Consider the following 12,375-nt stretch of genomic DNA (forward strand, 5'->3'; position numbering starts at 1 on the left):
TTTTAGTTCGATTAACAACAATGAAGAAAGGTGACATAACAAACTTAAAATCCCCTCATTTCTCGTTGTCTTATCACTCACACACTGCATATATATTTTCCAGCATGAAAGGCCATTTTGGCTCTTTCTAAGGGATTGTTGGCCATATTGCAAAGGACTTTGGCTAACTTTTATTCTTCACCTCAATAACATGATAACAATAAATAATTTCATTCACAACAAATAACTTCAAATAAACTCCAAACATATGTATAATACACCAACTGTAATTTCAGTAGAATATGAATTTTTGTGGGTTCTTTTTGGATGTAAAAGGGAATGAGTATCATACAGACGAGACCGAAGAACTTCAAGAACATACACAAGTGTTTCTTGGCAGTAGTCACAGCAAAGGTATTCAAAATGAGATGCAAGTTTGGTGCCAAGCTATATAGAAGAAGGCCAAGTGTCCCGTGAAGCAAAAAGGGCGAGTGCAAGGAGGATTCGATCAAGAATCATCATGAACTGAATTCACTGAGTGTCCAAAATCCTGTTGGAGAAGGCTACTGCAACACTGCAATGAGTTCACCAAGCTGTCCAATAATTTGCTATCTTTTGAAAAATCGGGGTTCCCACAGGCAAAGGAGAGATCACGGTCCTGCAAGAAATTGTGTTTGTTAATATGATCATCAGTGAACCCAAACACAAAATTTACATTTGATTGCTTGTTGGAGTGATTATGTCAAGATTCCGTATGCAAAACTCTGTCCATTTATTTAGGAGTAAATTGGGCTATGAATGTTACATACCATTATGAGAGAATTCTTCCAAATAATATCCCGCTGAAAATGAGAGCACCAAACCATTTGTTGGATACAAATCTACAAGTACAATGACAAAAAGGGTATCAGGTAATAGTTTACAAATCATTCAAGGAAAAAAGTAGTGTAGAACTTAATCAACTTGTGAAGCATCAAACAAGTGTTTCATATCAAGTTAGCAAGTGCAGTTCACAAAATGCCATCCAAACTCTGAAATGTTAAACATCAGGCAGAACTCTTTAAAAATACTTGCTTTTTGTTGCAATCTGCACGAGATGATAGGTCTACTGTCCAAATCTGCCATGCTAATTGGGCACTTGCAGCTGACAAAAAGGCATAATATGGCCATCCTGATCCAAATATCCAACCAAGAAAAAGAATTAAGGAGCAATTTTATTTTTTTTTTGTAAAGAAGGTTATTAAGCATTAATTTTTTTTCCTTAAAAAGTTTCATGACCTAATTGGGCTGAATAAAGGTGCAAAAAGGGATAAATACCAATATCAGCATTGTATCCACATAGAGCTAGACTACTAGTGCAAGCTATTCCAAATCCAGCAATCCACTCCTTTGTTGAATCCCCAAATCTTAAGGCTGTGGATTTAACACCCACTTTAAGGTCATCATCTTTGTCCTGGATCAACATGTACCAAAGTATTTTAGTGCCAATTAAAACAAATGTCTTGTATGCATTATATTTTCCTAACACTAACATCAGTTTAAGAACATTGGAACATATTTCTAGAAGATGGCAAAATAAGCTTGAAAAAAAGAGCATGTGAACCAGAGATGCAGATATGATGAAAAAAAAAGCTCACACATTTGCATGAATTGTGAACCACAATCATTAGATTGAGTGGTTGACTACATGTATGGCCAAGAATAACATGAAGCAAAGATCATGCAAATGTACTAGTTTTTAGATTAATATTGCATTAAGACGTGTTTCTTTTCATAACATGATTTCGTAAGGAAGGATTTAGCTTTAAAAAACACACACAAATCTTACACAAAACTTCCTCCAATCCAATACCCTCTCCCCGAATATAGAAGGGTAACCCATGCAGTGTGCTAGAATACTTTCACAGTAAGAGAGTATAATGAATCTTTTATTATTTCAGCAGAATATTTCCTAGTGCATGGGTATTAGCTAAATGTAATAAGAAACAAGTCTGCAGGCATAAGAAACGTTACAAACTTAAGTAAATTTATGTTTCCAATATTTATATAAATATTTCATATGCAAAACCCGATTCCCAATGATTATTCTTTACCTGATGAGCATATATAGTGTCATAAACAAGTGTCCAAGACACACCAGATAGATAAAGAGGCAGCACAACAGCAGGGTCAAGATTGCCTTTAATAGCAGCCCAACCTAATAATGCTCCCCAATTAAAAGTTAGACCTAGAAAAGCTTGAGGCTGCACCAAAAGTTATAGAGATCAGAGAAGAATCACCAAACTGTTCATAACAAACAGGGAGACAGAGAAAGCAGGAGAAAGGATTCCTGCTGTGCAGGTACAGGGAGGTTCAGGAATAAGGAGAGTTAGTTTAGATCTCTTACCCAAAATGTCAGCCTCTTCATGAGGGGATAGGAGAAAACCAGTAGCAAAGAAGAAGCTCCTAAAACACGGCTGTATAAAAACAGTTTCACTCCATTAAATGAGTAAGATGATTGCCATCCAAACTAATGGGATTTTTTAGACTCTAGAACAGTGACAAGATAACATCAACACTGGTAACTCAAACAATCTGACAAGTCATAAATATAACCCACTTTACCTTTACAAAAACATGAGAACATTGGAAGACTACAACTAACTTTAGAATGGTTTGAGTCTTAGAAGAGAGTCATCAAATAAGAATATTTATCTTAGAAGGTGAATATTTTATAATAAACGGCTAAACCCGACTCATGAAGGAAAAGGGCCTGATATCAATTATCATCAGATTAAAGGGCTTCTATCACTTACAAAAGAAATCCAATCATATGGCTTGTGTTGAACACGAAAAACACTCATTTTAATTGGAGTTCAAAGGTGACATCCCAAGAATGAAAAAACTCCAATAATTATTTAAATTTCTGGTATAAATATCCTTGATGTTACTCATTAAAATGCTTGAGATAGCAAATAAATTTCAAGGAGCGTCTCTAAAGAAATGGAAGTCACAGCTGAATAAATCCAATGCATCATAATCTGTTTAGATTTTATCTACATGTTCGGTATGAAGGTAACATAATTAACCACTAACCTAAAATTGTTTAATTGCAAAAGGATCCCAAGACCCAAAAGCAATTGAAACCCAAGAAAACAAATCCCTTGAAATGGTGTCAGAATCCCACTGGCAATTGGTCTCAACCGTGTTCTCTCTACCTGCACAGTAAAGCTATCAGATATGCCAAAAAAGCATTCAAAATAGTATCACCTAAGGAATAGAACTATCCAGATAACAGTAATCGCTGGAGTTTAGAGGTAAAACAATTATCAAACTACATGTACAAAAAAGGAGTTTTGCCCATTATTAGTGTGAGAAAGCATTGTAAAATACTAACAATCTAAATTGTAAATTGGTTAACAATTCTTCTATCATATTACTACATTTTTGTAGCAGTTAATGAATGCATGTATTGGAGAGAAGCAAATGAAAAGATATCAACCAAAAAGTATATTAAAAAGTCAATTGGCAAGACGAGTATGAATATTTTTTGAAGTAAAAGGCGCTTTGCTATTAGTATATATATGGAAACCTTGATTACCTTTGTGTCAATATCACGATCTAGCAGATCATTAATGGTACATCCGGCACCTCGCAGAAGCAAAGCCCCGCAACCAAACAGAGCCATCATCTTCACATCAGGTATACTCCCTGGTGCTGCTGCCAAAGAAATTGACCTAAATAAAAGCTGAAAAAATAATTAAGTACATAACAGAAACACAATTTTTATTTTGTAAAGACACAGAATGAGTATTGACTTACCACATGCAAGGCCAAGCAAGTAACCAGGTCCCAATGGGTTTATCGAGTCGAGCCAGATGCGCATAGGGCCTGATTTTTTGGGGCAAATACAAATCAATCCAAGAAGACTTTTGCTCATTCTTATGTTCTTCTGAGTTGGCTAACGTAGAGAAATGAAAAGATTGCTGGAGGCCCAAAGGTCAAATTTAAGTCACAATTGGTAAGAAAAACGCAGTGCAGATAATTGCAAGGTTTCTTCATTTGAGTTTTAATATGTGGGTATTGGGTGAACTGAAAGTACAACCTGAGTATAGTTCAGAGGATTCTTCTGCAGGTCAGTCATAATCAACTGAGCATTTGCCTTCACATATTTGTTTTCCTTCCCAGGACCTAGTAATCATACAATAAATACTGATTAACTTAATTTCCATTGGGAGTAAGCATACTTATGAAAGAGAAACTTTGCAGTTTACCAGAACTCAACTTGTGACTATTCCAGGTTGTCTTGAAAGCTGTAGAATTGATTCCATCACAAAGACCTTTGTCTGAATAAATAGTATTGATGGCGTTCTTCTTCACATCAATAACTATTGTAACAAGAATTTAGAAGGTCAACAACAGAGGCAATCAGAAGATGATCAAGCATTTAATAAATAGGCACTTGGTAAAGATTCTGGAAACATGTAAACATCTTCAAAATGAAGGAAACATACAAGTAAACATTTCACTGAATAAGTACATACCATAACACTGCAAAAGGGGGGGGGGGGGGGGGGGGGGGGTACAGTTTGCATTTGTATTGAAATCCATTAATCAATAGCCTATCAAGGTATTTGATTATATTAAGATTTGAAAAAAAAAAAAATTTAAAAAAAAAATGAACAGGTGCATGGTTGCATCAGTTTCACAGAGGTCATTTAGTATTTTAGTCTACTTTGAAGCTATCAAGCTAAACTAGTAACATAAATCTCTTGCCACAAATACATTATTTGGTGTCTGTCCCAAGATATCATAATTAAATTACATATTAAATAGTGCCAAGGTTCTATATTCTAAAGGAATCAGATAGGAATAGAATACAGAAGTGACCTCAACAAAAATAAAGCCCCCTTCCAAAATCCACCTCCTTCAGAAAATAGATTCATAAAATAAGCAAAATGCTGAAAATTAAATCCACACACTTACTTGGAGTGTCACCAAGGAGAGCAATGAAAGGCTGCCAGAGGCCACGTGAATTTTCAGCTCTAGTCTGAATAGCTCGAAGCTTAGAAGCTGCAACATAAATGCTTCTTCCATGAAAAGGGCACTTCAATGAAGGCAGACCAAGCATAGAGAACCAGAAAATGGACCAATAGAAAATAAAGATCAATCTTACCAACTTGAGTAGAAATGGAGTGGAATCCAGACAAGCCTATCTCCCTGCATATAGCAGACAACTTCATTGAAAAGGGCATAACACAATTTAGCAAATTACAAATCCAACTAATTTTTTTTTGGTCAAATGGGATAAAAGAGCATTGCATTGGAACACAAAATCATAATTATCTGCAATTTCATTTCTGATTTTTAAACATTACAACTCGGCAACAGAAACGCTAAAGATCACAACTTTCCATGCTCCTTAAAAACGACAATCAAACCATAAGTTCTCAACAAATTAATCAATTCAAATTGTTAAAAGGAGAAAGACAAAATAGAAGAATTGGGGGACGAATCGTACTCGGAAGGAGAGACAAGAGAGGAGCGGAGCGCAATGGGAGGGTTGGGAGAAGTGAACGGTGCGGCAGCCAAACGCCTCCCTTCGCGTCTCAAAGCAGCCATCGCCATTTTAATATGATCGCTCCTTCTTCTTCTCGTGGATCAGTAAGAAACTCCCTACTAGGGTTTTGCATTAACGGCTTGGTAGAAGCTGTATACCAGACTTACCAGTGTGTTTGCTGACTTGCTCGTCATTTAGCGCGGAAACTTATAAAGGACCTTTTTTTTTTTTAATATAAAGAAACCCGCAATCATCATTACTTAAAAATACGTAGTATTTACATTATAATTTCAAATGTAACGATAACAGATCTGTCATCACACAATACAGTAATTGACTCCGTAGTTCATAAATAGGTAAGTGTACTTTTGATCCAACATTTAAGCTTTCTAAATATTTCCAGAGCTACAATTTTTAATCGAGGATGTGCACTGATTACCAAACTAACCATCCAACCAACTTCACTGATGGCTACAATTGTAATCTTAAAATTTAAGAAGGAAAATAATCTAAAAACAACTTCAAGAAATACATATATTCATTAAACAAGATGGAGAGTGTTGAATGCTCAAAAAAGTATATAAATATTCTCAAAAGAAAATATTTTAGATATTTATTTACATTATAATTTAGTACTCCATAGTAGCTTAGGAGCACTCCAATATACACATCAATTTGAAAAAAAAAAAAATGGCAAACTTACATAAATCACAACACTGAACACTCCACATGCACCAACTCACAAGATGAACCAGGGATCAATGGAAACATTCATCACTTCTTTGCTGATAATTCATGACAGCAGAGGGGCTTGTTCAGAACAACAAAACACAACTTCTCATGTCTGCTCTTCTTCAGATGCTGCCTGCTGTTTCTTAGTGCTTGCCTCCTTGGTTTTCTCATTCCCTTTTACACCTGATTCATAAGATAGTCTGCGGGGTTTTGTAGGTACTTTCTCTTTAGCAGGAACCGTGATTTTGCTTGTTTTGCTAGCTTGCTTATTCTGCGATTTCTTTGGACTTGGTTTAGCCGGGGTTCGGCTTTCCCAAGGCCTGGCAGCGATCCAGCGCTCTGTCCAGCTCCAGCCCCAGTTTGCTTTTCCCAGTTCGAGGTTACTTGATCCATATATCGGGTTGGAGTTGGCCCTCCACTGTAACAAAAATGCTCGTTAAAACGTTCTTTTAACCTTTTTGAAATGATGAAAGAGGAACCTGTTAAATCTTAGTAAACATACTTGATGAGAAAATGCATAGGCCATAGTTCGCTCTCGCTTCTCTGCCGCTTCTTCTCTTTGATGTATCCTTGCAAGAGCTTCCTCCATTGTCTCAGGGCCACCGCTCCACTCTACCTGCCAAAGACTTGTTTTTATTGGTCTTTAGTAAAAGCACAAATGCAGCGATAGACACGTATAAAGATACAGACACGGATGAGAGTTATAATGCAGACCTCTAAATTCTGAAGCTTGGCTTCGAGCTTTGACTGATTATCTAGCTTCCTTTGCCGGAGATGACCTTTTGCTACCATCTGGGCACGTCGTGCTCTAATCTCTGCTTGTATCCGAGTCCAAGAATGGAGATAGCTCAAAGTCGTTGGAGTTTGTCTTTTGACTGAATTGCCTTCCGTCAGGATTTGTAGTTTAGCAATTCCTTTTAAATGGCGTAAAGTTTTCCTCGCCTGCAAGAGGGCAAAAGGACATTTGACTTCAAGTTGCATGTTGTTGGGCGTCAGCCGAATTGGCTGAGTTCAGTCCCTACTCGATTCGAGACGTGGCGTTGTGGCTTACCATGAAGGAATGTGGTTAAATGGTTAATGTCCACCTACTAATCACCAATTAGTTTTAAATAGGATATGTCAACCAGATAGCCAAAGAACTCTATGGTTAAGCGTGCTTAACTTACAACAGTCACAGGATCAGTGACCCACTGGAAGTAAGCATAGTACGGGTTATGGTAGACCTGTCCAATGTTCAGTTTGAACTGGAACCAAAGCCACACTTGAAAGGTTTGGTTATTGTTCCAAATATTAAAAGAATCGAAACAAAACAAACAGCTTAGTCGTAAAAAATGGCAACAAGTAGGATTGTAGGAACAGGTTAACGTTTAACAAACACTTGCACAAACAAGGCAACTCAACAATATTGTCAAAATGAGAACAGCGGTGATGGTTTTAACGTGTCATACCATGTATGCTCGGAATGCTTTCTGAATCTGTATTGCTGCTATCTGCTCTATAGGCATACTAAGAACCGTGTGGTTTCCATCTGAAACGCCATTTCCTATTATAGGAGGCTCCTTCAGAGAAAGGTTGTTCCCTTGGCTATTAATCGTCTCTTTATATCCCTATCTCGTGGCAAAAAGTAAGAATTAGTATTCTTCTCCCCCTCCCCAGGCAAGCCATGGTGAGAAAAAGACGATAAGCAATACAATAAACTATCCGATAAGCGTATGCTCATCTAAACAAGCTCGGAGAAACGAAGTGTCATATATGTCACGATCAAATCTTTACTATTAGAGAATAAATTTATAAATTACATGCAATAAGAAACTAATTGTAGTGTACCTTTAACTTCTTAGATCTCCCATCTTTTGATTTTTTCAAACTGATTATATTCTTAAACCAGTCTCCGGAAACCATTGCTGATATAACTGTTATGTATATTGCTCTGCATAAAAATTTATTAAGAAGAGAAAACAGAATTAGCAATGTAGATATCCAGCTACAATTGATGCAAACTTGGCACACCTATAATTTCATCCTCTAAACTCACGATGGCTTTTCCGAAATCCTTACTTTCAGAGAGATTATAAAAACACAGTTGAGACAAAGCAAACCCACAAAGAACGCCGACTTATATATGGCTATCATCACAACATTATTTAATTTCACATTTGCAATTAGTTTTAATGAAGCCGGCCTCATCCTAGAGGCTAAAACCGTTAGCTTCGCTATCATGTTAGAGAACTATTACTGTCAAGGAAGATTAACTTCTAGAAACGTTGTAGACTCAATTATAATACATGCCCTATTTGCAATACATCAAAACACCGAAATCTGGCCAAATTGCTGTACCCTTCTCCTTAATGCAATCCATAGTTAAACACTTAAACACCATAGTCCTAGTCAAACAGTGAATTTTCTTGAAATCATTAATCTCTAACATGCTAATAAGCCTCAGAGTCATTTACAATTGTAGTGGGAATATGAAGCATGTATCAACTAAAAGGAGGTTATCTAGTGTCTACTTCAAACTCATTATTCTTGCCCACAAAAGGCGAAATCCCTCGCCCCAAGGCCAAATCATGGTGACTCAGCAGCCCATTAGGTGGGAGGACCAGTGTTGCCAGGTGCTCGCAAGGTACCACCCCAGAAGAGGGTGAAACTCCTATGCTGTGACTGTCGGGGCTCAACCCTATGTCCTAGCCTACAATCCGTGCCAGGAACCAACTGAACTACTCGTACGGGCTTCAAACTTATTATTAACTTAGAGTTAATACCATCTGAAGTCCTCCGAGTATAGTGGTTTTGCCACGTTTAGTCCTAAACTTTCAAATTGACCATTTGTAGTCCTCCGACTTTCAAATTTAACCGTTCGTGGTCCAAGTTAACCACCCATGGTCCTTCTAGTTTTGAAATTTAACCAGTCGTGGTCCTCTTGAAAGGACCATGGTTGGTTAAAATTTAATAGTTGAAGGACCATAGGTGGTAAACTTAGACCACGGATGGTTAAATTTGAAAGTCGAAGGACCACAGATGGCTAATTTGAAAGTTTAGGACTAAACTTGGCAAAACCACTATACTCGGAGGACCTCGGATGCTAATAACTCTATTAACTTATTATTCTTATTCCATTAAAGGTCAACACATGAAGCAATACTATATTTATATATTACTATTCCCTGCAGATATGAAGTGCTGAATTCCAGTGATATACCATTCAAACATCAATCAGAAAAACAAAGAAGACAAACAGTTAAAGAAACAAACAGAATATTTTATTGACCTGAATTCAACCAAAACATTTAGAACTTAAAAGGAAAGTCTCAAAGTTTGGATTTACACTCCATATCACAAACCATCTTTCCCTCCATTCCGGACAATGTCAAAAGTCAAAACAACAAAGCATTCAAACTAGCCACAATGTTAAATTCTCTCCCACATCAACACACAGATCTTCAGTTCTTCCAAATTTAGGCAACAGGAAACTAAGAACAACACATAAAGATGCAATCTTTAAACAGAAAACAGCAGGAATTGACATACCAGAGAAGATAGGTGCAGTGTGCTCCCCCTTCTGGAGAATGGGTATCACCAAACTGTGAAGAAAACTATGGAATGAAAGAAGATAAGCAAAGTGAAGGGGGAATAATGACAGAGGAATAGTATGAGTGAAAGAGAAGAAACACTTGAAGAAGAAGAATATGAGAGAGAGAGAGAGAGAGAGAGAGAGAGAGAGAGAGAGAGAAGGATGAATATTAAAGGGTTGGTGTGGCCTGTCGGTCTGTGTGCTTGGCAGCTTGGGTATAATTTGCCATGGCCCATGGTTGAATCACTATACTAACATGTTTTCTCAGAGGAGTTGAACTACAAAACATCATGGGAATATAAAAATCAGTTTCCCTCTCTAGAATTTTTGATTAAAATAAGATTTTGATTTTCTCCTCAATCAAAGCACTACCCACTGACAATCAAGATTCAAGATGTGCTTTTTTGTGCTCAGGGAGAAAAAGAAAAAAAAAGATTGTTTACATTCACAGCAAAACCAACATTGACAATTTGACATTCTTTTGCTTGGGGAAATGGTGGCGTGGGGCCCCTGGTGGGGTCCATTTTATCTCCTGATGAAATTATTGCTATAGTCACCTACCCGATCTACACGGACTACGGTGTTTTCGAGTCCGTATCAAATTAATTGCTTTAAAACCAAATTTCAACCAATGTGTCTACCCGTTGAACGAGTCAAATGTTATAAATATTTTATTTATTATGTACATTATTATTAGTTTTGTAATGTTTGTATCGTTTGTAGTGGTTATATCATTAATTCACTATTTAATTATGTTGTATATATATTTTGTATTGAAATAAAAAGAGTAGGTGACTTACATGACTTATTTTATTCCTTATATTTCTTCTACCACTCTTTATCCATATTTCTTTTTGATCTATATATTTAAGCTAACGGATTAACCACAACATCAACAACTATTTTTAATATGATATATTGATATATAATTTATATATCACACTTGTGTAAGAGTGTGAGATTGTCACGGATCCTAATTTACGAAAAAAAATTGTTACTTATGATATAAATCATAATACTTATTACATAAAATTGAATACTCAAGTTGAATTTTTTTTAATGTTATTTATTATAATATTTATATATGAAATTGTGATATTATTTAGAGTAAAATGATTATTACTAATAATGCATATTATAATACTTATATCTGAAATTGTGATACTTACAAAGTGTAATTCTAATGTGAATATTGTAATATTTATATGTAAAGTGTTACTTATGAAAAAAATTGTAATACTTATTGTAAAAAGTTTAATACCAATTTTAATTAAATATAAGTCATTACTTATGATAGATATTATAATACTTATATGTGAAATTGTGACACTGTGTTGGATAAAAATTTATTTTTATTAATGATAAATATTGTAATACTTATAACTGAAATTGTGATACTTACACACCTAGTTGTTTACAACTCGACATGTGACAAGGATCTGTGAGGTAGTCTCACACAAGTTTTTGCCATAATTTATTTGATTTACAGGGAAGTTTGCAATCGTTATTTGTTGGCGCATTGTCTGCTTGTAACTTAGTCAATAAAGGATCAAAGGATGTAAACCAGTTTTGTTTACTCATAGCCGATTAGCTTAAATAAAAAATGCTAATTAATTGGTTCAACCGCCACCACCGCCACCATCATCGCCGCGTCGCAACCAGAACCACCACCCAGTAGCACCACCACCACCACCACCACCATCACATATTTTTATAAGGGTATTTATGTCTTTTAAAATATATTTCATTTCTATTCCTTAAAATCAACCAAACACTGTAATATAATTCCTAAAGCCTATTCCTTCCGCGAACCAAACAATAGAATACAATTCCTATTCTATTCATTGTCTATTCCATTCCTTATGGAATAGCATTCCTATTACCTCAAAATTCATTCCGTGAACCAAACGTGTTGTAATAAGTCAAACTCATTGACGGTAATAACGTTACCGGTAAATAATAATAACGATAATCTAATAGCGATGTGTCAGAGAGACAATAGTGGTATTGCTCTAGTTCTTAGTATAGAAAGTCCCCCCTTTTTGCTAGCTGAGGAGATCCCTATTTATACTTAGAGTCCCAACGGTAACAACACGGACATAAATGAGGAGCCTGGTCTTTAAGTCTCTCTCATCAATGGGGGCTTCAATGCTGTCTTCAATGTCAGTAAAGGTGGCACCTGTTGGAATTCCTGACCGTTGGAGTTTCTATCCGTTGGGTTCCCATGTGACGCTGAGTCAAGAGTCCATGCCCATTTGTGATCCGGGTCGGGTGCCAGCCTATTATCCTGTCACCAGTCCCCCCTACTCCTGAGTCAACGGATGTGTTTGGGTTGACTTGGGAGTAAAGTTGATTTTATTCGATCCTGCATAGAATTCTGCTTGATTTAGAATATGTGATTTTATTTTCCAAATCCCTAATTTGCATTCCAAATCACTGATTTAAGCTTTCCAAATCCTTTCCTGCTTCACTTTACTTTTTTATCTCCACCACCTCTTCAATATAAAGCCCTGCCTGCGAGTAGTTTGAGAGCACTTTCGCAACAACTTCTTGC

General features: G+C 36.3%; 2 protein-coding genes across 4 annotated transcripts; both read right to left on the reverse strand.

Annotated features, from left to right (window-relative positions):
• Positions 1-249: 249 nt before the first annotated feature.
• On the reverse strand, positions 250-5,711 carry LOC109165623 (4-hydroxybenzoate polyprenyltransferase, mitochondrial). Of its 2 annotated transcripts, XM_019314469.1 has the most exons (15): positions 5,480-5,711; positions 5,135-5,178; positions 4,945-5,031; positions 4,233-4,346; positions 4,064-4,149; positions 3,781-3,944; positions 3,560-3,695; positions 3,055-3,176; positions 2,366-2,435; positions 2,073-2,222; positions 1,297-1,432; positions 1,054-1,150; positions 789-860; positions 629-637; positions 250-563 (listed from the first exon to the last, which is right to left on the reverse strand). In XM_019314469.1, exons 1-13 carry the CDS (start codon positions 5,584-5,586, stop codon positions 791-793), a joined length of 1,383 nt encoding a protein of 460 aa, XP_019170014.1. In that variant the 5' UTR covers positions 5,587-5,711; the 3' UTR covers positions 250-563; positions 629-637; positions 789-790. The 2 variants fall into 2 exon arrangements, with proteins under 2 accessions (XP_019170014.1, XP_019170012.1); XM_019314467.1 differs by having other exon boundaries at positions 250-637.
• Positions 5,712-6,038: 327 nt separating this feature from the next.
• On the reverse strand, positions 6,039-10,256 carry LOC109165624 (protein IQ-DOMAIN 1-like). 2 transcript variants are annotated; one of them, XM_019314471.1, is made up of 7 exons: positions 9,779-10,256; positions 8,078-8,180; positions 7,699-7,857; positions 6,965-7,192; positions 6,753-6,866; positions 6,466-6,668; positions 6,039-6,432 (listed from the first exon to the last, which is right to left on the reverse strand). In XM_019314471.1, exons 2-7 carry the CDS (start codon positions 8,150-8,152, stop codon positions 6,357-6,359), a joined length of 855 nt encoding a protein of 284 aa, XP_019170016.1. In that variant the 5' UTR covers positions 8,153-8,180; positions 9,779-10,256; the 3' UTR covers positions 6,039-6,356. The 2 variants fall into 2 exon arrangements, with proteins under 2 accessions (XP_019170016.1, XP_019170015.1); XM_019314470.1 differs by having other exon boundaries at positions 6,039-6,668.
• Between the last annotated feature and the right edge of the window lie 2,119 nt (positions 10,257-12,375).

The sequence above is a fragment of the Ipomoea nil genome, unplaced genomic scaffold (assembly GCF_001879475.1).
Source record: "Ipomoea nil cultivar Tokyo-kokei standard unplaced genomic scaffold, Asagao_1.1 scaffold3069, whole genome shotgun sequence".
NCBI classification, from domain to species: domain Eukaryota; kingdom Viridiplantae; phylum Streptophyta; class Magnoliopsida; order Solanales; family Convolvulaceae; genus Ipomoea; species Ipomoea nil.

Coding starts and splice junctions, on each gene's coding strand:
- LOC109165623 (XM_019314469.1), bottom strand. CDS start 5,586: ATGGCGATGGCTGCTTTGAGACGCGAAGGGAGGCGTTTGGCTGCCGCA. Junction 5,032..5,134: donor CTCCATTTCTACTCAAGTTG/GTAAGATTGATC, acceptor TTTATGTTGCAG/CTTCTAAGCTTCGAGCTATT. Junction 2,223..2,365: donor TGAAGAGGCTGACATTTTGG/GTAAGAGATCTA, acceptor CTTTTGGTGCAG/CCTCAAGCTTTTCTAGGTCT.
- LOC109165624 (XM_019314470.1), bottom strand. CDS start 8,152: ATGGTTTCCGGAGACTGGTTTAAGAATATAATCAGTTTGAAAAAATCA. Junction 7,193..7,698: donor AAGCATTCCGAGCATACATG/GTATGACACGTT, acceptor GCCCTCTTGCAG/GCGAGGAAAACTTTACGCCA. Junction 6,867..6,964: donor CCAAGCTTCAGAATTTAGAG/GTCTGCATTATA, acceptor AGTCTTTGGCAG/GTAGAGTGGAGCGGTGGCCC.